The following is a 24,976-nucleotide window of genomic DNA, read 5'->3' as shown; positions in this document are numbered from 1 at the left end:
CCCCCCACAGCCAGCACGTGAAGTTGTGTGTCATTTTCATGAATGGAGAGCTCTTGAATGGGGATTTCAGGAGCTTTTAGCCTCTTGGCCCCCACGTGGCTGGGACGTGCCAGAGCCTGATTCCCTCAGGGAACTGAAGGGAAGTGTTGGATTGTGGCTGCTTGGAGGGATTACAGTGGAGAGACAAGTAGCATCTGGTTGTCATTAGCGAGGAGCTGCTGCCAGGACCCAGACAGAGTTAGGCAAGAAATGCCCAGGAATATCAAAAGGGGGAGGAGGAGATTGAAGGCACTTGAAGATGTGAGGATAGGGTGGGGCAGGGAACACAGGGCATGGGGTGAGGGGTATGGAGGAGGAAATAATTTTCTCCAATACACAATTTATACTAGACTGAAATCCCGTCTGTCCTGGCGGCTCAGCAGCTGCAGATAGCCCAGGTAATGAGTTTGGAAGGTAATGCAACTAGGGGCATCTGCACCCACTGCCCCTGGAGCTTGGAGAGCTTGCAAGAGGGCTCCAAAGTCTCCGGAGACAAGTTGAGTCACGTAGCCAGCGCTAATCATCCTGGCTCCAATGTGGGTGCAGCCACAGCTTGGAGTGTGACTAAGATTCTGTAACAACTGCCCCTTTCTGCCTCCTGTTGCCAGACCCTTTCGAACTTCCCTCCCTCCCACTCAGTCTCTAAGGTGTGTCCTGCTAAATTCCAGGGGGATTTATTAGCCAAGTTGGTGAGGTTGCCTCATACGCCCAACAGCACCTGTGTGTGCTCCCTTGTGCATGCATCAGTGTGGAGGCCTAACGGCGGCGGTAGTCACAGCATCCTCCAAGAAGAGTCCAAGGGGTGGCAGACAAACAGGGCAGCTGACTGGAGTGCAGTGAGGGGAGCAGAGGGGTAGTTGCCTGGCCGCCATAGGAGACTGGAATACTAGTTCTCTGGGCCATTGCCTGTGGGATTTAATGACCTGGGTTTGGGCTCATCTGCTGAGATAAGAGCAGACACCCCAGTTAGGGCTTGAAGCAAAGCCAGTGTCTCTAGGGGATGAGATAGAGGAAAGCGTGGAAGCAGCAAGCTGCTCTTTCTGTTCACTGTCAGGGAAGGGTACTGAGCAGGCCAGGATAGGGGTTAGTGGACACGTCTTGTCCCCAGCCCCAAAAGCTGGCCTGCCCTGCCCTCACTGCCATAGTGATCTCTGCTTTTGCAGATTCTGATTCTCTATGGAAGCAGGAGAACTACGTGTCATCCACACAGTTTCTCCAAGTTCTTTCCAGTGTCAAGATAAGTGAGGAGAAGATGGAGACTGGAGAGCAGACCAGCCAAGGAAGGAGAGAGCAGGGTTTGAAGTGAAGGGGCAGTGGAAACTTCTATGATGATGATGAGAGACCATTTGGATGAGAAGCTCTCTCTGATTGAGGACCATCAAGTGGGCAGGACTTGTAAAGTGTCTTTAAACTAGGATGGAACGCTGGAGAGGGGATTCTGAGGGCTTGGCTACATTCGCAAGTTATGGCACATTAAAGCAGCCCCAGGTGCCCTAGCTCACTACCCGTCCACAGTGGCAAGGCACGTACAGCGCTCTGACTCCACGGCTAGAGAGCTCCTGGTATTCCACCTCGGCAAGAAGATTAACGTTTGGTGCGCCTTGGCTGAAACGCATGGGCATCAGTGTGAAAGAGGTGTTGCATTACTGCGCTCTGATCAGCCTCCGGAAACGTCCCATAACCTCCGCAAGTCAAGTGGCCCCTCGTCTCATTGTTTTGGAATCGCTGCAGGAATGCGGATATTCCCTTTGAAAGCTCCGTTTCTGACAGCCGGCTGCTTATCTGCTCCGAGACAAAGCAAACCATTATTGTGGAATGCTGGGTGTGAGAGAGAGAGGGGGGTGGGGGGCTGCTGCTATCTGAACTTACAAGACAGCATGCTGACATGCTCTCAGCCCTCCCAAAACCCACTCTCTCTCCCCCCACATACACACAACACACTCCCTGTCACACTCCACCCCACCCCACCCCCCATTTGAAAAGCACGTTGCAGCCACTTGCATGCTGAGATAGCTAACACAATACACTGTTCTCTGTGGCCATTGGAAAAAGTGCTAATGGGGCCATGCCAGTGCGCTTGTAGCTGTCAGTGTGGACAGATTGCAGCGTTTTCCCTACTGTGCTCTACGAAGGCGGGTTTAACTCAAAGCGCTCTACATCTGCAAGTGTAGCCATGCCCTTAGTTTAATAACCAGACGTGTGCTTCCAACCTCCAATGTCAATGAGAAGAATGAGCCATTCAGCAACAGGAGATGAAGAGAAGGAGCATACTTACCTATACACAAACACCAGGAGTATAGGGAGCTAACAAGAACCACAAGGGGGTACTAAATGATGGAGGCTTGGGTCTAGTGGGAATAACAACCTGAACTATCAATGTTGAGGGATATGAGATAGGTAGAAAGGGAAGGAGAGGTGAAGGGACAGCACTATATGTTCAAACCTCTTACTTTACAAAAGTAATTTTGGGGAGGAGTTAGGAAATCTAGTGAAGTATGGTGCACTGGGAGGAAGTATTAAAATCCACCAGCATAGGAGAAGGTTGAAGAAGGCTAAAAGATGCCACAATGGAGGGGTGAGAGATGACATTTCCTCTGAGAGAAAGGTGGACAATGTGGCTTTGGAGCTGAGTGGCTAAGATCTGAGAATTGAAAAGAAGAACCTGTAATGGAGCAGGAGGGAAGAACCAGCAAGAACAGAGAGTGTGTTAAAGCTGCAGGATGAGGATGATGTCAGGAAAAAAGCAGAATCAGTTAATGCTGCCAAAAAGCTAAGGAGGCCCTGAAGTGCTTTCCCCCCCATATCAGAGGGAAGAAGAGCTAGAAAGAAAGCAGGTCAGTTAATAAATGAGGACGGAGGGCGGGTGGGGTGGAATCAATGAGGGTTCCTAAATGGCCCAGATACTGAACTCATTTTTAAAGTCCAACCATCCAGAAAAATGAAGAGAACCAACTTGTGATCAAAGGCAGGGAAGTGAATATTTTGAAAGTTCAAACATACACAAATCAGCGAGTCTAAGGAACATACACACCTACTAGGGCATTGACAGTTATAGCACATTTGAAATTCATGGCCAACTAGACAAGCACTGGCAGACTACAGAGAAGGGAATGTGATGTCAATTTTCAAAAAGAAAAAGTGATCCTGGCAATGACCAGCCCATAAATCTAACTGTTGTCCCTAACAAAACAATGGAAGCGCTAGTAAGAGAGAACACTCAAGTAACCATCTAGAGGACAATGGAACCATGAGCACCATAAACAAGTGGGGTTTGCAAAGGATTCTCTCCAGAGATGTTGGTTGCTTTTCCATCACCCAAAGCAAGTGGACAAAGGGAAGGCAGCACGACTGAATCATTGTCTCTGGATGTAGGAAAACATGTGATACAGTTTCTCCCTGGGCAAAATGAATTCAGTTCAGCTTCACTACATACCTATCACATGGCCTGAAAAATGGTTGATGAACCATAATCTCAGCTCGAACAGCAGCACCAGCGTACAGAACATCAGGAAGGAGGCCAAGGGCCAGCCAGGACAGGAAGAGATGATGAGACCAGAGGAAGTGACCGAACATCATGCAGGCAAGCTTGATAGAGGGGTGAGAGAAAGAGAGCATCATGCAGGGCAAAGTCAGAAGACACCAGCTACTCATCTCAGCACAGTTCTGGCCTACAGCCGCAATTGTCAGAGCTCATAAGTTAAATGGTGTTGGGCTTGTTGGTACTTGCATGGGAGATCCTCCCTCCTGTAAAACCCTGGGTGCTCATGAAGTGCTGTGGGGAGTGGCCCCTCTGAGTAGGTACTGAATCAGGGCACCAGCATGGTGATAGAGGAGGTACTGACTTTTGGATGGGACATAAAACCAAGGCTCAGGCACTTTGTGGTCACTAAACAGTCAATGACTTTTTGCCTAATAGCCTGACCTGCATCCTGGTCAGATTCCAGCTCCACACACTCTCCTTAAATGCCCCCTGTCATTTCTTTTGGATACTGGATTGCCCTTCACTTCCTGTGTTAGGTGGTGGTGGTGTGGACCATTCATCAGCTGGCGTGTTGCACTCCCAGGGTGGGGGTTAGCAATCCCTGTCTGCACATCCTGTAAAGTTCTTTAGGATGAAGACTTTGGGGTACAGATGTTCGTCCTCACTAAGATGAATCTGGGTAAACCCTGCCTGTGTCGTTCAGAAGTGCCCTCTTATCAGCAGGTGTGGCAACAGGGTGTAGTGTTTGGAAGCAGCTCAGCCTCCTGCCCCTATCTGCACAATGTAGGAGCCTGCTGCTCCCCTGATCCTCCTATGTTTTCACTCCAAAGCAAGGCAGGATCCCACCTTCCCTATTATTTCATTCTGGGTCAATATTATGACAGCTAAAGCCAAGAGTGCTGCATCCACATGATAAGCAGCCAGAGACACTAAGTTGGGTGTGGATGGTGCCTGAGTTTGGCAATGGAGAATGAGTGCCCAGCATCAGGAAGGACAGATTGTGGGAGGGGGCGACAGGCGGGGCAGATTGATGGATAATTGCCTCCACCTCTTGGATAATTGCCCCCTGCTCACCCCTAACTCAGGTAGGGAGCATAATAGCCATGTCCCTGAAGAAAGGGGACTACAGCAGTGGTTCTTGACCGGGGTACATGTACCCTTCGGTGAACTCAATGGTCTTCCAGGGGGTACATCAGCTCATCTAAATATTTGCCTAGTTTTACAAAAGGCTACATAAAAAGCACTAGCGAAGTCAGTACAAACTAAAATTTCATACAGACAATGACTTGTTTATCCTGCTCTATGTACTATACACCGAAATGTCAGTACAATGTTTATATTCTAATTGATTGATTTTATAAGTATATGGTAAAAATGAGAAAGTCAGCACTTTTTCAGTACTAGTATGCTGTGTGACACTTTTATATGTTTATGTCTGATTTTGTAAGCAAGTAGTTTTTAAGTGAGGTGAAACTTGGGGTACGCAAGACAACTCAGACTCCTGAAAGGGGTACAGTAGCCTGGAAAGGTTGAGAGCCACTGGACTAGAGGATCTGCTCAGGTGTTGGGCGCCCCTCCCCTTAGCAGCCCAGCCCCATTCTCATGGGAGGGGATCGGCTCAGCTCACAGTGTGGTGTCACTTGCAGATGGTATCTACCGCTTGCTCTTCAGTGGTCAGCGCAACAGCTGCCCTCCTATACATGCCTTGGAAGTTCTCAGCCCTGCCTGGTGCTGGCCAAACAGTGGCAGAGGGCAACACAAACACGGCCTTTCCAGGCCCCTCTCACCCTGCACTTGTTACGGTTACAGCCCTGTTCCGCTGGCTGGTGTCTGAAGCCTGCTGTTTGTTTTTGTCCAAGCACAGCGCTCTGCAGCTGTTTGAGTGACATTCCCAGGGGGCCTCTTCTTTCTCAGCTCCATTCCCCTCCAGAGCCTGGGGTGAGGCCCAGGAAAGAAGAAGCTGCCTCACACAGCTTGGCCACAGGGTATTGCAAAGAGCCTGCTGTTTCTTTGGGACCGGAGCAACATGCCCAGCAAAGATGGGCTCCTCCTGACTTGCACCTGCTGGCCCAAGCCGCACCTGTGCACACCCTCATCTGCTTGGGTGCCCCTGTGCAGTTCTGTCAGTGCCTTTCTCCGTGGCCACACCTGCCCCTGGGATTTTCACTCTCGAGAACATCTGCCTTAGTAACTAAAGCTCACGATTATCCAGGCAGGAGGGGCAATGTGGGATGTGCTTAGGAGCCGTATGTGCTGTCCTTGGCTGGCAGGGCATGTTGAGGGCAGCAGATGCACTGGCAGCTCTGTGTTTGTGCTCCCTCGGTTACCTGGTACTGCCTGTGCCATGGCTCGGCTGGGAGCTATCATGGCTCAGTATATTCTTCCTGCTTCTTGACAAAATAGAACAAACATCCACCCACAGCTTTGGCCTCTCAGGGTAGTTCAACTCCTCCTGCCACCTGTCTCTGGCCCAGAAATGCTGCTGAAAGCCTAGCCCTGCGCATGCTGGAATTGAAAACACAGACTGCAGCAGCTGCCTCTTCACCAGCACCAACTGCAGGGATCGCACCCTCCTCGTGCGCCACTCACTCTGCACAGTAGACGGGGCCAAGCTCAAAGTCTCAGTGTCCATCATCAGGGGCTCACCTGGCTTTGGGCCTAGGTATCTCATCAAGAGCCTCTCTCCATGGCGACAGCCTTCCCTGGCAGCTATGGACAATGACATTCTCAACCTTGAGGGTGAAGCTCATGAGACAGGGAGCCTGAGCTCTCTTGGTAAGAGGGCCAGCGCCTGGGGACTCATTGCAGAAGAGAATAGGGGGGGAATAAACCTCCACAGCCAAGGCTAGAACCTCCGTCAACTTAGCATTGTCACAGCTGCCACCAAACCAGTGCTGGGGAAGGGGAACACGACATAGTGAGGGAAGAGAGAATGGGAAGGATAGACGGGAGGAAGGAGAAAGCTGGCTCTCGTTCTGGGATGGGAACGAGAAGAAAGGAGCAGCAGCAATAAGGCAAATGCTCATTTGGGGCTTAAGCCTGCAAAGAGGGATTCTTCACTGCTCCCCTTCCCTGGGCCTCAGACACATCACTAGGCGCTTTCCATTGCCCAGGACTCGGGCCTCAAACAATCCACAGGGCAGCCTTGACACTGCCATCTCCCAGGGCCCAGGTGTCAGGTTCCCCTAAGAAGACTTCCCTTCTCCTAGGACTGTGTCAGAGCCACCACTGCGTCACACCCTGCTCTCCCTGTCAGATGGGCAATTTGTATGGGGGGAGGCCAGGGGCTGCTCAGAGGCCAGGCCCAGCTGCTATCGGCTGGGTGGGCCAGCAGCAAGCTGCCTGCAGTTCTTTTTCTCCCCCTTTGGCCATCCCTACAGTGAGGCTATCACTCCCCAGGGCAGGCCTAATCCACGCCCAGGAACAAAAATAAACAGCAGCATTCCGGCCACGTGCAGCCAGGGGTGACTAACCGCCAGCCACTTCCTGCGGCTGCTGACAGCAACAACAGCAGCCTGTGCTCACAATGGGGGGGGGGGGGGGGATGCACAACACAGCCCACTTCCCCCAATTGTCAGCCTCCTCTTTAGCAAACAGACCTTCCCCTGTCTCCCCCCATCCTCCGCACCTGGCCTGGGAGGGAGCTTTGACGCCACAGGAATTTGCAGCAAGGGGCTAAGGAATGTTCTAAGTAACATGTTCCTTGGTATTGCAGGGGCTGGCGATATCGCTGCCTGGAGGGCACTTGCCCTCCACACTGTACTGAATAGTTTCAATCCTTATGAAACACAGAGACAGAGCACACAGGGGCCCTGCTACAATGCACCTCACTCCTGTGCAGCAGCACCCCTGCTAATCCAGCCCTGGACTCCCCACACAGCTCTGTCCATGCACCTCACTCCTGGCCTGCAGCACTGCCTGCTATTCCAGCCCTGGACTCCCCACACAGCTCTGCCTGTGCACCTAATTCCACACTTGTTATTGGCTAAAGAAGGAAATTGGATGGGGGCTGCTTCCCTTGTACTTAGCACCATATAACGATTAAACGTAAAGTCATGCTGCTTCCAAAAAGCTGTCCAGCACCTAGCTCTTGTAAACATCACTGCTGCTACATGCTTGCACTATCCCCTGGTGTCTTAGCTACTCTATATACCATGTTGTCAGTGTCCATATTAGACTGTAAATTCTTTGGGTTATGGAGTATGTCTCTTCGTAGATGCAAGGCCAAGAACACTACTGGCTCTTGATAAATTATGTTACCCCTTTGGTCCGAGTGGTTAGCCAGTATTTGGGGCCTTGCTGGGTTGTTTTTGTTAGGAAGAAAAATTGATGCTAAGTCAGTTATTTCTCTGGTGCAATCCTGTTTATTTGCAAAGACTACACAAAATCTTGCTTCCCTGAACACAGTGGAAACAATCAACAGCAGGTAGTTTCCTTGCTCAGAAATCCAAGTCTGCCTTTCCAATGAGTACTGTGCTCCAAAGAAGCTCTGTCCGTTTCCTCCCAGGGCCAAGCTCACAGTTTTGTTGCTGTTTTCTGTCGCTCTCTCACACAGCTGTAACCAATCATTCCCCTAACGTTTGCATTTGCAATCAGCCTCAGGAAACCCCTCTTATTCTCCCGAGGCTAGTTCTTGCTCAAGCCTTGCCATGGGGCCCAGTGATTTGGGTGGTGGCTTTTATTGTTTCAGCTATCACTGTGTAAAGGGGCATTTAATTACTCCTTCCATTTAGCCTAATGAAGCTTTGGTTTTAACGAGGTCTGTGATTGTCTAGTGATCAAAGATCTGCTTGATGACTGCCATTAACACCTGCCAACATAACAATAATAAACAGGTGACATGAAGGGACTCCCTTCTTTTTGCAGAAATTCTGATGTACTTTGAGCCTCTCTGCAGGGTATGCCCCCAACCCTGAAGAATGCCAGTGGAATGGGAATTGTCCCTGTGAACTATGCAGCTTGATTTCACCAGCGCAAACTGGAGCAATATGAAACAAATGGGTGAGGTGGACCCTGTTACTGTCCCCATAGCTACTCTAGAGACACCATCAGAGGACCCAGTCACATGAGCCACACCATCAGGGGCTCATTCACCTGCACATCTACTAATGTGATATATGCAATCATGTGCCAGCAATGCCCCTCTGCCATGTACATTAGCCAAACTGGACAGTCTCTACGTAAAAGAATAAATGGACACAAATCAGACATCAGGAATGGTCACATACAAAAGGCAGTAGAGAAAACTTCTATCTCCCTGGACATTCAATAACATATTAAAAAGTAGCCATACTTCAACAAAAAAACTTCAAAAACAGATTTCAAAGAGAACCTGCAGAGCTACAATTCATTTGCAAATTTAACACCATTAATCTGGGTTTGAATAGGGACTGGGAGTGGCTGGTTTACTACAAAAGCAATTTTCCCTCTCCTGGAGTTGACACCTCCTCATCAATTATTGGGAGTGGACCACATCCACCCTGACTGAATTGGCTCTGTCAGCACTGGTTCTCCACTTATAAGGTAACTCCCTTCTCTTCATGTGTCAGTATATTTATGCCTACATCTGTAATTTTCACTCCATGCATCTGAAGAAGTGGGTTTTTTACCCATGAAAGCTTATGCCCAAATAAATCTATTAGTCTCTAAGGTTCCACGAGACTCCTCGTTGTTTTTGTATCCTTCTCAAGCTGCATATATCACCAGGCACTGTGATAGCATTCTTTGATCACTGTGTAGATTTTGCTCTGTACCTGCAGCTGGGGAAATGTTCCTCTTTCCTTTATGCCCCAGTCTTTCTCCTGAGCCTTGTACATCTCTTGCCCTGGAGGTGGATGGCTCAATTTCCCATCCGCAAAGCTTTGTGCCAGCCAGTCTGTGAGGCATTAGGGAGAATGTGGCCAAGTCATGGGAACTGAGCTCTGCTGGTGTGGAGTACCATGATGTTCTGCATTGTGACAAAGCCCAAGGGCACTTGCCCATCCAGGCTGTGTTGGCTTTTTAATGTTTTTCCTTATTTTCCCATTGTGATGGTTTGGGGAATCTGTCTATGTCCAGCTTATGAATTCTGGTTCATTCTATGAAATTGCTGCATTGAATTCCTTGGTGAGTCAGCCATGGTTTGTTGAGATCCCTGACTCTTTCCCTCACCCTGTCTGGGAGAAGCTACAGCCCAAGCAAAAGAAGTCATTAACCTTAACGACTGTGTGCTCATCAAACAATAGGTACGCTAAGGAGGGTCCCTGAGCGGAAAACCGATTCAATCAAGTTTATCACAGGGAGCGCGGAGCACGGGTTTATAAAGACAAGGAAGTTTGAGGCTGGGGAGAGAATGAAGGGGCTGGCATGCTTTGATAGCAGAGAGGTCATTTTAGACTCTGGGGTCAGCTGATGAAGAAGGCAGCTAGTTGCAGGAGAGAGACACTCCATGATTTGCAGGAGAAGCCATGGGCAGGAGGGGGATCCTGGACTTCTTAGAGGACTCTGACCAAAGCCCAGAGAACACTCCAGAGTGTTGAGGAACCTGAGGCAAGGAACAGCATGCAGGTGTGTTGTTGTTTTTACCTCAGTCTGTATCTTGCTTGTGCTGACTAACAAGATTGTGTTAGGTTTCAGAGTAGCAGCCGTGTTAGTCTGTATCCGCAAAAAGAACAGGAGTACTTGTGACACCTTGGAGACTAACAAATATATTAGAGCATAAGTTTTCTTGGGCTACAGCCCACTTCATTGGATGCATAGAATGGAACATATAGTAAGAAGATGTGTGTGTGTGTGTGTGTGTGTGTGTGTGTGTGTATGTGTGTGTATATATATATATATATATATATATATATATATATATATATATACACACACATAGTGTGTATATATATATATATATATACACACACATACAGAGAAGGTGGAAGTTGCCATATTAATTAGCCTCTTACAGTTTGAATGGCAACTTCCACCTTCTCTGTATGTGTGTGTGTGTGTGTGTGTGTATATATATATATACACATAATCTTCTTACTATATGTTCCATTCTATGCATTCGATGAAGTGGGTTGTAGCCCAAGAAAACTTATGCTCTAATAAATCTGTTGGTCTCCAAGGCGCCACAAGTAACTCCTGTTCTTTTTGAAGATTGTGTTAGAAACCTTTACAAATCCCATGTGTTATGGGCCTCAGCTATCACATATTCCTGCAGGGGTGAACTGTAACCCGGAGCGCCCATAGGGTTGGAGCTCTGGGCAAGGGTGTTCTTAAGCTACAGGGGTTTCTTGGAGGTGGTTAGCACTGGTCCTGTGGCCTAGGGCAGCTCTATGGCAAGGTGCCATTTCCATGAAGGGGTAACAGACAGGCTGTGTCCAGCAAGTGTGCCAGAGAGGCCAAAGAAAGAGCCAGGGCTGGAGCCTGCCCAGACCAAGGGACACTTACAGCGCATGGGCCCAGTGTGTTGGGACCCAAATGCAGCAGCCTGGTGAGTGTCCAGAAGGGGGAGCTTGACTAGGGCTGTGACACTCATCCTCTGCCAATTTGCCAGGCCAGAAATGGGAAAGTTTGTCATGTTCATGAGCTCAGCTGCAATATGTCAGATGGGTTCAGATGACATGTAAGCCCTGCTGACAAATGATTCCCCACCACTGCCTCCTGCATGTCCTTGTGAAGGTGGACGCTTGGGCTAGGAAGTGCTTTTCGAGACTTGTCCCTTAAACTCAGGAAGGGCTGAGATGGAACAGACCAGAGGAGCAGACTCTGCCCCGGTCTGTTATTGACAAGAATGCGCGTCTGTTGGAGCCGCATTCCAGCGCCTACTGCACACACCCTGGGAACATAAGCCCACAAAACAGCCAGATGCAGCTCAGCGCTGGGGAATTCCAGCTCATCACAGGGGCCTCTTGCTCTGCTCAGAGCACAAGTGGATCATGTTTGTTCCCTTGTGCAAAGACTCAGGAGGATAAGGATTTCATCTGCACTATTGTCACCACAGTGGAGGGCCAAGTCTATTTCCTAGGAGGACAAGAGATGTTTAAACCCTGGCATTAATGCCCCAGGATGTGGAATCCATTTTGTGCGGGGCTGGTCCTAATGCCCCATTGTGGATCCTGCTATCTTCAGGTGCCCAAATCTGCCCTACCCACCATAACTGCAGCTTTGACAAGACACCCTGGGGTACAGAGAGAACATAAATGTCCTGGTTGTTCCTTTACACCAGTGGTTCTCAAATTTTTGTACTGGTGACCTCTTTCACATAGCAAGCCTCTGAGTGCGATTCCCCCCCTTATAAATTAAAAACACTTTTTTGTACATTTAACACCATTATAAATGCTGGAGGCAAAGCAGGTTTTAGGGTGGAGGCTGACAGCTCGCGACCCCCCATGTAATAACCTTGCGACCGCCTGAGGAGTCCCAACCTCCAGTTTGAGAACCCCTGCTCTACACCAACACACTGAGAGCGGAGTTTGGCTCCTCATGTTGATAGGGATTGTTATTTCTGATGACTGGGGAGTTAATTTCCCACACTTTTATAACTGGAACCCTGACTCAGCCCAACAGTCACCACTTCCTCACTCATGAGATTTCACCCTCCAATGTGTTCAGAAGCAAAACAAGACATTTGCAATACATTGGCAGTGACTAGAGTTTGAAACTCTCTAGGGCTTTGCTCTTCACAAGGCAGCTGAGCTGGCAAGAAGAGCGCAGCTTCAGAGTGGATTGGCGGTATGATACCAGGGTGAGAGGAGCCCTAGGGCCAGTCTCTTTGCAAGTTTGCATCCAAATAACTCAACTGGATTTAATTCACACCTTTGTTGTTTCAGTGCAAATTTCTGTGTAGACAAGTGCTTGGACAGTCACATCACATAGGTAGATAACCTAGATTTAAAATGACACCGAAAACCCCCTTGCAAGTGCCAGCATAGGTGGGATTATATGAAAAGCAATGCGAAGTCCATGAGTCTCAGGTTTCAGTCCTGGGCTGGGATTGGGCTGGTACGCAGCGGGGCAGCGTATTGACACACCTCTTCCAAGCTGCTTTCTTCTTCTTCTGTTTGTCAAGAAAAAGAGAGAGTAAAAAGCAAAAGTCACTTGGAAGCTGTTATGTCTGCAACGAAGTCCTTGAAAATGTGAACCATGCGCACAGCAGTGCAGTTATAGCTGCCTGAGTTGCAGAATACATGCCTCAATAGCTCTGAGGGGGCAGGTGGGGTTTATGATTGTGGGCAGAATGTGGCAGAATACTGCTACTCCCTTTCTCCCCTTGCCCCCCACCCCAGTTTGGCACCTGGTTTTGATACAGCTGAAAGCTCTTGGCAAGCTGGGAAGCCCAAAGGAAGAACTAGAGCTGCCAAGAGATGTGTAAATGTTGGAATTCTTACAAGAAAATACTATTTTCAAATCATATGACATTCGGCCCCCATCTCTGCATTATAGTCATGATGGGTCTGGCTTCTCATATTTTGCAGCCAGCGGCACTGTCCCATTCTATACATTTGTGTTATGTAAAGACAGTGTGTGGGGGGGAAGGAGGCTCTTGGGGAAGGGGACAGCTGGCTTTTACAGCTAGCTTTGAAGAGCAAGATTCTCGTTATTTATTAAGTGCTGACTGTGTTCAGGACTCTGTAGAAGCCATAAGCCCTGCCACATGGGATTTACAAAAATAAATAGCCAGAACCAGATGCTCCAGGAGATCCAGTGGATGGTGCTAGCCTGGAGCTTTTTTAAATACTGTGGTAGCAGCTTGTACTGACATAGCCTTCCTGGGCCATGCAGAGGAAGGAAGTCTGCAGGAAGGAGGGTGAATACCGTTTTGGGGCATGGAGAAGGTTTCGGCCATAGGACGTCAGCTCTACGTGACTCTGCAGACAATGCGCTCTTGACTAACACAGTCATCCAGGCACTTCTGGGAAATTTGAATACTCCAGTTTTTCTTCTAGTTGAAGCAAACTAGTCATCTCCTCGGCATAGACACAGCCTCTGTATGTTATGGCTACGTGGGCTGGTGCATGCAGTGCATAAAGGCAGCAGTTCTGCACAGATGCCTTTTAAATGAGCTCCATCAACTCCAACTGGCTCTCAAAAATCAGAGCAATCAGGAATCTCTGCCTCTGGCCCCTGCAACAGCTCAGCAGCCCAAGGCTGGGAATCCTCCCCCAGCTTTCTCTGAGCTCCCCATACAAGACAAGTTTAACTTGGCAGCTGTCAAGAAGGGCCAATTGTTATCATTAAATCCACCCACCCACGTGTCAAACGTCTCTGATTTTAAAAAAACATGAAAATCATGGAGTCCAATACCACAGCCCCCGGTCTGTGACATTCCAGACTGGAATGTATTTCACACGCTGTATATTAATCTGTGTGTGTGTTTCAAGGCAGGGACCAAGTCTACATCTGTGTGTGTAGGGCACCCTGCATCATGTGGCCCTGAGGGAGGGCTCCAGGCGCCGCCACAGGATAAATATTTATTAATGAAAACTAATTAAAGAGAAATCCTATTTAAAGGCATAAACCCCAGGAAGCAGCTTTAAGGTGCAGCCTGGCTTTCGAGAGCTTGAGCTTCAATGTCAATATTATATTAAAGAGCAAGAGGGACGGAGAGCGTGGGAGAGAAGGAGAGAGCCGGACAGGCAGATTAAACAGAGGATGAATCAGCGAGGGGCATAGAGACTAAAGTGCCCTATTGGGTCCCATCTATTCGCTCACCGGAGAGCCAGGGCAGATCGTTTTCTACAATCTATTTGCCATAGCTGAAGGGTCCCACGTGATGTGCTTTGTGTGACCTCAGGCCAGTGTCAGCTCACACACTGCACGGTGCGTGCCACCGTGACGGGGGAGGCCGGAGGGCTGGAAGAGAACAGACTCCCTCCCGCCGACACACCTGTACACGTGCCCGCTCCCACCTGCGTGAACCGCTGCCATCCCTCCCAGCCCCATCTGCACACAGGGACCGCACGCCCAGTCCCAGCGGCACCGGCCCACTCGCAGGCGCGCGCACCTGCGGGGGCGCCCAGAGCCAGGCGCGTGGCCACGCGGCGCTGACGCAGGATGAAAGGCAAGAAGCGGCCACCCGGAGGCTGGGGGGCTCCCAAGCCCAGAGGATGCAGCGCTGCTCCGTGCCGCCTCGGAGGAAGGGAAAGCGGGAGGGAGGGTGTGAGTCGGGGAGGGACTTGGGAGGAGCCCTGGGCTCATGAAGCAGAGCTGCAAAGCGGGCAGGGCAGCATTCACATGGCCCGAGAGCAGCCCACAGGAGCGGGAGGTGCAGAGGGGCCCCAGAGCAGCCAGTGCAGGAGCAGGAGGGGAACCTGTGTGATGGGATTGAACAGGGCAGAGGTGGTGTCAGAGTCCCAGGACTAAGACAGCTTGGACTTGCATCTCAGCTGTCCAGGTCCCTTGTCTCTGAGCACCCCTCATCCCATGCCACCTCGGGGGCTCTGTAACACTGGCTCCCTGGCCGCTGGCCACTGACCACCACAGCCTCTCCCAGGGCTACGCTGCTGCGGTTGGATCCACGGTTGGTGCTGTGTTTGGGACGCTGGGGTCCTGGACTGTGGCCAGCGTGAGGGCTCCCAGGAGTGCCACAGCCAGGGGATCTCGGCATGTCCCCAGCTCTGGAATCTCTCGCAGGGACCAGTATGTTTGTTTCGGCTGGGACACGGGACTCTTCACTGGGGCAAAACTGAGGAGGCAAAACCAGCGATGCAGCTTCTCAGCAGTTTCCTGAAGCTTCTTGTGGCTCTTGTGCTGCAGGCATCACACACTCAGGTGAGGGACCCCCAGCTTCGAGCACCCCCACAACGTGTCCCCCACATAATGGATCTGGGGGAGCTGAGAGGGGCACTGGCAGTGGAAGAGACCTCGGGGATCCTGCCGTAATTGTCCCAAGCCCCATTACCCCCCTTGCATCACTGTGGGGCTAGAGCATCGCTGAGGAATCGCTCCTGTAGTGTATTTTTGCAGGCCAGGTGCAGCGTGTGGATCAGTTTGAAGCTGTTCTTCTTGGGTTGCCCCACCACTACCCCTCTCTGGTGTCTGAGTTCCAAGTGACCCCTTGTTCCTCGGGTCCTCCCTTAGCAGAGGAACAGGGGGCTGACTTGGGTACTGCTAGGCTTGCTGGCGATGTGGGGAGAAGATGAGTATCTCAGATGCTCTCTGAAGATAAGGCTGGCTCCAGCTAATTTCCAGGAAAAATTAACTCCCAGGAAGCATCTTGTGAGAAGAGAGAAAGTGCCATTATTGTAGGGAAGCTGCAGTGGGGCTGGAGCTTCCAGTCAGTCCAACGACTGCTCGTTTAGCTGAAAGCGTCTAGAGAGGATTCTGAGCTCATTACCTGCCTCTAGGCCCAGGCCCCAGGAGAGCAGCCTCGCAGGTGCAGGACAGGGCAGCTTGGTGAACTCTGACCCCCAGAAACCCTCCTATACCTGGCAAATCCCATGGAAGAGCCCCCTGCTCCTGGGAGAAAAAGCAGAGAGTTTCCCGTCTGCTGAAAGACAAGTGGGAGAATCACCTCCCCAGAACCCCTACAAGGGCCATACCTCCCATGGGCATGCGCTGTGACCAGCATGGCAGCAGAGTATTACTGCATTGAAACAGGGGTGTGACATAATGCAGGGACACCATCTGGTTTCCAGTGAATGAGGTCTTAACAGTGACCCCCTCCCTTGCACAGCTTCTCAGGGAAAGTCTGCCCAAGTAGCTGGTTGGGTACCCAGGGGTGGCAGGAAGCCAAGCCGATCCCAGGAGATGGTGGGGGGGTATTCCCCCCTTTTAAGCTTATATTAATTCACTTTGATTTTGGTTTATAAACATTTGCCATTGAGGAAAAGTCCATCCCTGCTGACACCCCTGTGTTTTGCTTCTGCTGAGTGTCTGCCAGCTGACCGGGGCTACTCTCCTACCTGCTGCAGCCAGCCCACTTTGTGCTGTGATCCCATCACAGCGGGGCAGCCTTGGCCAACATTTGGATGGCAGAGCCCCACCAAGGGAAACCCAGGGCATGGCATGGAGGAATTAGGATTTATCCAGCATCCCAGGTGCACATGGCACTTCACAGCTAAGTACACGTGGCCCCTGCATGTGTCCAATGGGGCAGATGACAACATGCTGTGAGCTGACGGGAGGGAATCAGATGGCGCTCTGACAGCATCCCGATGGTTGGGGTATAAAGACTCATAGCTAGCTCGGGAAGGGGCGGAGGGGTGCTGGGGACTCAATAGGGGGAGCTCTCTCCTTTGCGGTGTTTTGCTCCATTCTGGGTCAGCAGTGACCCCAGGCCCCAGTGTGGCAGGACAGGGGCCGAGGTGATAGGTGTCATGTGGACGAGATGTAAACTGAAGTGCTGACCATGTGTGGTCATTAGATCCCCTGGCATGTTGGATAAGAGCAGGGATGTCAGCCTGGGTGTCTTCTACCTCCTGCAGTTTGAAATTACAAAAGTCTTCACCCTCACACAACCTCCCCAGCTGTTGTTTAGTGAATTATGTCCCACCTACCTCCTCTTCTGGCACTCAGGGCAGGGTTGGTCCCTGTTGTGTTGCACTCAGTCTACAGTAGTTGTAAACTTGTTTAACTTCACTGCTGGGCTCTGTTACACAGCTGCCATATTACAGCCCAGAGGTGGCCGCATTAAGTGGTGAGTGAAATGATCCCTTGTGGGTCTAAAGTACTTTGGGATTCTTCCGAATATAAAACAGAAAGGCTGGATGGTGCAGGGAACTGGCTGTGCAGGCTAGCATTACAACCGCTATAAACATGCTAGATAATACTTAGTCCTGCCATGAGTGCAAGAGATTGGACTAGATGACCTCTCGAGGTCCCCTCTAGGCCTATGATCCTATGCTATTTATTACCATTGTTATTTATTAGCTCAGTTGCCTTTCTGCTTCTCCATGTATACCAGCAAGTGCCCCGAATGTCCACAACAGATCTGAGCTGGAAGGGCCAAGTGCCCTGTGGGTGGGTGGGTGTTGCAGGCAGATGGGTGAGAATGGGGGGGGTTACACCCCAAGATTTCGCTGCATTGTGCTCACTCCCTGCTGCCTCTTCCTAAAGGGCCTGGGCCTCACCTCTCCGTATTTCTCTCCCTAGCTGTGGGACAGGTTCAGCAGAAACAGCACCTCAGAAGGGCAAGGTGAGTTTGCAGCTGCTTATCCTGGTTGTGTGTGAGAATATTAGATCCCCTGTGGGCTCTGGAATTCTCTCTCCCCTCCTCCCTGCCCAGGAGCTTGGGGATCCCCTCTGTCCTCCAACCCCAGAGGAGGAGACAGCCCTGGGGGAGGGGACTGGAGGCTCCAGAGGGAGGTGATGGGATATGGCCTATGGGGAGTTAGTCAGCCACTTAGGGGGAGGTGGAGGAGAACAAATGGGAAATGTGTTGGCAAAATGGCTCCCCTGGACCCCCTGGAAGTTAGATCCCCCAAAACCCCCACATTAATGCACCCTCCAGAAGGGGCTTATCCAGCCCTCCTTCGGCGCCACTGAGCTCCAACAGGGCAGCTCCCTGGGATCAGAGCTGGGCAGAATTCTTCGGGTGAAACTTTTTTTTAAAAGAAAACTGCAACTCCAGTTTGACCAAAATGTTTTGTCAATTGGTGTTGAAATTTGCTGATTTTTTCAGATAAAAAAATCAGAAAAAGCCAACAAGTTTTGTTTGGACATTTTCAGGCAAAACATTTTGACTTTTCTTTAGACTTTTTACGGCCGTTTAATTAAAAAAAAATTTAAAAGATGAAAAAACTTAACCGCACTGATCTGTTCGACCCCAGGAGGGTTTTTGTTTTTACTTTTTTGGAACTGCGGCTGCTTGATAAATTCCAAGTTGAGCTCTGAGGCAGCTTCTCCTCTGACAAGGTTTTGGGTGCTATAAACCCTTGTGCTTCAAGACACGAGCCAACGTGTAACTATTTGGGGTTAGAAGGAAACTTCCTCTGAGGGCCGGCTATCCCATAACTGCTACCAACAGACTTTCTTGTTCTGATCCATCTGGCACTGACCAGTGTGGAGACAGGGTAGTGATCTAGCTGGATTGCTGTATGATTCAGTACGACAGCTCCTTGATGAACACTACTTTTTGGCATGTCCCAAATCAGGACACCATCCCCCTGCCTTGTCCAAATGACATAAAATTTTCCAGAAAAAGTCAACCAACACCACAGGCCTCACTCCCTAGTTTTAAGGCTGATCAGAGTTACTTGGTGATTTTTAGATGGGGGCCAGCATTGGGCTTCTAGAAGAAATGGGGCTGTTGTCTGAAATATGGAGTGGTGCCACATTTCTCCGTATCTAATGGAGATTTTTATCAGTGTCTGGAGATGAAAAATAGCCTGACTCCAGTGCAGCACCTGACAGATGAGACAGGAAGAGAGCAGCAGATGGGACAGCTCAAAGAGGAGAAAACAAATCCGTTAGCCTGGAGAGAGAGAGAGAGAGAGAGAGTCATAACGCTGCCTGTAACTTTTGGGGCACACAGCAGGGCTTGCTCTGATGCCTGTGCCAGGTACATGATACACCTCCCAGACTCTGCCCTCACTCAGCCAGTAACTCCACTGTTTAGTGAGGGCTTGAGGGAGCAGGCCAGCAGGCATCTTCTGGGCATGAGCTTATGAGGCCTCCCACCCCACCTCTGGGTCTCTTCCAGTCCTGCCCTTCCAGGAGGTTTGGGGCCGCAGCTTCTGTCGGCCATTGGAGATGCTGGTGGATATTGTGTCCGAGTACCCCAGTGAGGTGGAGCACATGTTCAGCCCTTCCTGCATCTCCCTGCAACGCTGCACCGGCTGCTGCGGAGATGAGACACTGCAGTGTGTCCCAGTGGAGATGGCCAATGTCACCATGCAGGTAAGAGCCAGGTGGGCTCAGCTCACAGTGCAGAGACTTGGGCTCCTCTCCTGGTAGCTAAGATAACAATGTCAGGGCATCACACAAAGGTGGGAAACTAAGGCATGGAGAGGTTAGCTGACTTCCCCAGGACACAGTGAGTGAATCAGTGTCAGAGCCAGCAGCAGAAGTCAGGAGTCATTCCTGACATTCCACTGAACCCCGAGGCAGGCTCTTCACCCACATCCATGCCTTGCCCCTGGAGGTGGGCTGAGCAGCTGGGGAAAGTGAGGGGGGACCCTGGGCAGCAGGCCCAGTGCAGGGAGACGCCCCCAGCCAAGAGGCCTTGTAGGCTGGACTGGAAGGGGGATCGTAACCCCGACAGGGCGGGGGCGATGCTGGGAAGAAGGGTCCTGCCACCTAGAGCCTGAGGGCATGTGGCCACCGCCAGAGCAAGTGTCTGACCTACAGCATCCCTGCGGCACAGCCAGGGCCTGAGAAGGAGGCCTGGGACTTGTGAGGAACAGATTGAACTTCCCTTGCATTCCAAAGACGCTGGTTGTGATGTCCCCGTGCCACAGAGCGGGGTTATGTGTTTTCCTTTAACCTTTCCCATTTTTTCCTTATTTTTTTAAATTGATTGCTCTTTAATAAATTGTATTTGCTTTGAACTGTATGTAATGATCAGTGGGTCAGGGAAGCATCCAGTGCAGAGAGAGCACCCCGGAGTGGGGACACAGTAGCCCCTGCCCTAAGTGACCATGACAAGGTTGGGGGTCGAGCCCCCCAGGAATCCTGGGCCCAGCCTTGTTGGGGTTACAAGGACTGCCACACAGGAGAGTGGAAGGGGAGCCCTTAAGGTCAGGCAGGCCTCTGGGTAAAGGGAGTGGGAGCGAAGACTCAGATCCTTTCACTAGCCAATTCCACCGGGGTAGTGTACAAGCCAGGAAAGTTCCCCCATAATAGCAGGACCATTCCCCTGTTACACATGCACCCCAAGATTTCCCACCCAAAGAATGTGTGGTGCCCACAGCCTGGGTTCAGCAGATCCTGAAAACATTGCTTTGCTTCTCCCATTCTCCTGCCAGCCTGCCCCAAGCACTGTCCTCGACCTCTCCAGCTCCACAGGCTTCTGATGCCCAGGGGAACAGGGCTCTCGGGATGCCAGTGCAATCACTAACTGTAAATGGTGATGGGTAGGTGGCCCAGCGTCCCCAGAGACACCTCTGGTTATGATGAGGGGGCGGAATAAAAAACAGAACCAGAGACACAGGGATTTGTTTTGCTGCAACTTCACAGCAGTGTCCACCTCACCTTATCCCACTAGGGGGCACCACGCATCACAGGGACAACAAACCGCTCTCTATCTCGCACATCCACACGGATACATGCAATGTTGGGCTCCCTGTGTTTGTAACTGTAGGGTCCAAGATGTGACCTTTCAGCAAAAAAGACAAGTCGTAAAAGGGAGAACAGCAAAGAGCCAGTGACTTTTGTTCCCTTTCAGCTCCTGAAGATGAAACCAGCAGGGCAGGCGCCCTACGTGGAACTGTCCTTTACAGAGCACAGGCAGTGCGAGTGCAGGTACGGACCATCCAGGCTCATTCTTCTCCACCATGCAGGGCATCGCCCAGAGCAGGAGAGACCCCCAGGCTGTGTCACCTCTTACAGTGAAGGCCTCAAACCCTCCCACAACCCTGGGGTTGGCAGGCCACCATGGACCCCTTGCTAAGTGGCTCTCTAGCACCATCTAGTGGCCTCTCACGGACATACAGAGGCTGTTCCAGAACTGCACCGTTTTCCAGCCTGCCGAGAAACTCTGACTGCTGAAGAATGAGTCAGGCCCAGATTTTCAAAAGTGGCCTCTGGTTTTCGATGCCTCAGTGTTAGGGGTTCAAATTGAGATACCTGAGGATTAATTTTGAGAGGTGTGTGAAGCAACTACAGCTCCCATTGCCTCCCTCTGAAGTTGTGGGTGCTTAGCACCTCGGCAAATCAAGCACAAGGGATGTCAGTTTGGACTCCCAAAACTAGTGGTCACTCTTTTGGCCATGTCTGCCTTCGTGTCTGACCCTCACTCTAGTTCCTCATCTGTGCTGTGTCCTGGCTCCTCCCCTTATCTCCAGGTGCTACTTGGATTGAGAGAAGCTACACTGCATTAAATACTTTCCGGATGTGCATTTGCCACAAGTCATTGATGTCACTGGCAAAAGGATGTTTTATCATTGCAACAGGGAGGAGCCCAAGCGTGGGAGTTCTAGCAGGCAGTCTGTCAATTAGGATGTGGTCCAAACCCTGTGGAGTCCATGCTGTTTCCCTAGCACCCCATCCTCCCCCAGTACCTAGGGGCTCTGCAGATGCCATATATGCAGTGTGATCATTTTACTCTCTCCTTTTTCTCCTCCAGGCCTCGGCGGGATACACTGAAGTCAGGAAGGTAAGCGCTATTAGCAGGGATTCTGGAGTTTGGGACTCTCAGCCCTGGCTCATCTCCCATCCATTCAGACTCGTCTTTTTCCCATTTCCTTTTGAAGGAGGAGACCCAAGGGCCGAGGCAAGAGGAAACGAGAGAAGCAGCGACCTAAAGGCTGTGACCTGTGAGTGGGCGTTAATGCAGGAGGAGGGGTCAGGGCAGTCTCTCTTTTCAGAGGTTTCTCCCAATAGTGGCTCTTTGGCTGCAGCTTGCTGCACAGGTGGGGCTTAGGGACAACGCACCAGCACCTGGAGTGAAACTGCTACATCCCAACACACAGGGGTTGATACAGACCCAGGCCTGTCTCTACCATCTTTTCTGTGGATCTCAAAGTACTTTTCAAACATTCATTAAACCCTCCTGATCCCTGACCCCGGCACTGCCCCACTGGGAGGTGACAGTGTCATTACCCCCACTTCACAGGTGGGAAAGCTGAGGCACAGAGAGGAATGGACTTGCCCAAGATCACCCAGAGAATCAGGAGTAGAGCTGGGAATAGCACCCAGAGCCGCTAGCTCCCAGTCCCTGTTCTAACCCTCCATCCTGTCTTTGTGCTGTGTTCTCTTTGCAGATGTGCCATTCCTCGCAGGTAATCATCTCAGCAGGAGAGGGCAGCACCACAGCACCTGTACTTATTACCAAGTCCTCTAATTGCCTGTATGTATGTGCCAATTGCATTCTTGACTGAACCTTGTGGGACTTGTGACTACTTTCACCTGTGAGCTGTGACCCTCCAAGCAGACAAGAAGCAGTGAAGCGAGTGACAGGACAGGAGCATGGGCCCTTTTGCCGGAGAGGATGACCTGGACTCTTGCTTGGCCACCTGCAGGGATACAGTTCCAGGACCAGGGAAACTCAGCTGCGAGAGGCAGTCACCCTTAGCCTGACCTGCCCCTGCCTTAAGGGCCTTTCCAGGAATCCCTGCACGGTTAATATTAGTTGTTAAAGGACCCAGGGACCAGATTCAGGACTGAAAAGCTTCATAATGAGGCTCAACAGGTCCAGCGCTTTGCATTCAACACTCAGCCAGAGGACAGTGGGGACAAGCTCTGCCAAACATGGGAATGTTTTTGTGACCCCTGCAGCTGAAGGAGTATTCTAAAGTGCTGAGGGTGCAGCAGGACAGCACAGAACCTCAGGGAGGTCCCAGCCCAGGGGCTGCTGCATTGGGAACATTCCCTGTTGTTGTCACCCACAGGAGTCTTGTGTTGTCACCTCCACCTTTGCAGAGCAACCCTTCCCTGAGCTGTCAGCTGGCGGAGGGGACCACACAGTCATGAAGGAAGGAAACCTGGTCCCTGGTGGGTACTCCAGTGTGGTGTCTGTCCAGCTCCCTGCACAGGAAAGACGTGGAGAAGCTGCAGTGAGTGGAGCTGGCCTGGGACCTATCTGCTCTTTGAGTTCCCTGGGTGGGATAGAGAATCTCAGGTCAACTGTATCACAGAGGGAATCATGACACCTCAGCACCTGGGCTGCAGCAGGTTCCTGGGAACCCTCCCCTGGCTGCAGTGTAGCAATTTTCAAGCCAAGTCTTTCTGAATAAAGCCTTACCATAGAGAAATCCAGAAGCCAGCTTTGAGAATGCATTTGTCTCATGTCCCCAACACCTGTTCTTATCTGCTGCCCTCTGAAAAGCACCGTTCTCCATGTGCTTCTGGGACTGGAGCTTCCTCTCAGCCTGTGCCTTTCCCTCATTCTCTACAGCACATCCTGCTAGTGCTCCCTGCCAAATTTCCAGTGTTTCCTTTTCCACCTGCTGGGCCTGGAGTTGCTCCATTTGGGTTAAATTGAGACCCCTTGTTACTCTGTTCAGTAAGAAACCTCAACAGAGCTGATGGCCCCCAGATGGTACAGCCCAGAAATGCAGCATGGCCACCCCAAAAGCTACAAATGCCCCCATCTCCAGACACCTCCAGCCTGAAGGAAGGTCAACCTCTGCCTCAGCCTCCCTGACCTGCAGCCTCAGAGGAGGGGGAGCCTGGCAGCTATGTTGCTTGCCTAGGGAACTGTGGGATGCATGCCCATAAGTCATAGCACTTAACAATTGAATGTTGTCCCAGTGTAGCTGCAGGGCAATTGAACAACCCATAGACACATGAGCGTGGATGCAAACCACTCTGTTAGCTTTAATTGAGCTATGCAACCCCAGCTAGGAACAGTCACACTCACTCGGAAGTGCAGAAAGGCCTCAGGGAGTTTTGGCAGCACTTGCCACTCCCTGTTCTGAGCTGAAATCCTCAGTTGCCTCCCCGGCAACTCACAAATTTCACCTTTTCTGAGGCTCTAAAGCGTAGAGTTCCTGAGTGATGCAGCCAGATGTCTCCCTTGGGCCAGGATGTGTTCTCCCCCATTCTCCATCACCTTCCCAGCTCTGAATTTAACTCTAAATCCCTTGCTAAAGGGGTGACCTGCCCCACTTTCTCCTCTGACCTTCCCTACCTCTTTCTCCACACATGCCACCTCTCTGCCTTACCTCCCCACCACCTTTCCTTTATGGACGATCAATCACTGGGGGCCTTCACCCTTGCCCTACTGCCCCTCTGCACTGCCTGAGCTGGTGCAAAGGCGCTCTAGAGCAGGTGTAAGCCCTCCCTCCCTTCATGGAATACCCTGGCACAGAAGGTTGTCTGTGGGAGCCTCAGAGCCAGCTCTGTACCTGCTCCGTCCCCCGACGGAAACACCCAGCACAGGGGACACTCAAGAGCAGGCTGGGAACAGGAGGGTAGCATCTGGGTTGTTGTGTCTTAGAGCTCTAAACACCGTTAAGAATATGGTGAAACCACACTGGCACAGCTGGAGTCCGAATAACCATGTTTAAAGGGATATAACCCAATTCCTGTACACCACAGTTGTCTCAAGACACCAGCTATTCACCATTGCAGCAGGGCCCATATGAGCCTTGGAAACCAGAGCGCAATCTAGTGCGTCCTGAGGGATGGATCTGGGCCCATGTTTTCGTCCCTCCAATGTGCCGCCGATACCTCAGAGTTCAAACGTAGGAATCGCTGCACAAGAGCAGAGCAGTGATCCACCTACTGCAGTGTCTGGTCTCTCACAGTGGCCAGAACCAGATGCTTCAGAGGAAGGTGCAAAAAAAAGAAGAAAAAAAAAGAAAAAGAAAAATCCAGTTAGGAAATAACCTGCCCCCAGGAGAAGTTTCTTCCTGCCCCGTCAGTTCTGGGTCACACCCT

The 24,976-nt window shown here is 51.0% G+C and overlaps 1 protein-coding gene across 2 annotated transcripts; it reads left to right on the top strand.

Annotated features, from left to right (window-relative positions):
• Window positions 1-9,945: 9,945 nt before the first annotated feature.
• On the top strand, window positions 9,946-23,350 carry PGF (placental growth factor). Of its 2 annotated transcripts, none has more exons than XM_043548160.1 (7): window positions 9,946-10,066; window positions 17,588-17,630; window positions 19,137-19,333; window positions 20,820-20,896; window positions 21,720-21,749; window positions 21,847-21,909; window positions 22,357-23,350. In XM_043548160.1, exons 1-7 carry the CDS (start codon window positions 10,061-10,063, stop codon window positions 22,376-22,378), a joined length of 438 nt encoding a protein of 145 aa, XP_043404095.1. In that variant the 5' UTR covers window positions 9,946-10,060; the 3' UTR covers window positions 22,379-23,350. The 2 variants fall into 2 exon arrangements, with proteins under 2 accessions (XP_043404095.1, XP_037756626.1); XM_037900698.2 differs by lacking the exon at window positions 9,946-10,066 and adding an exon at window positions 14,007-15,265.
• Window positions 23,351-24,976: the final 1,626 nt, after the last annotated feature.

Source organism: Chelonia mydas, chromosome 6 (assembly GCF_015237465.2).
Source record: "Chelonia mydas isolate rCheMyd1 chromosome 6, rCheMyd1.pri.v2, whole genome shotgun sequence".
Lineage (NCBI taxonomy): Eukaryota > Metazoa > Chordata > Testudines > Cheloniidae > Chelonia > Chelonia mydas.
Note: the sequence above shows the minus strand (reverse complement) of the source record. Positions and strands in the feature narration are given on the sequence as shown.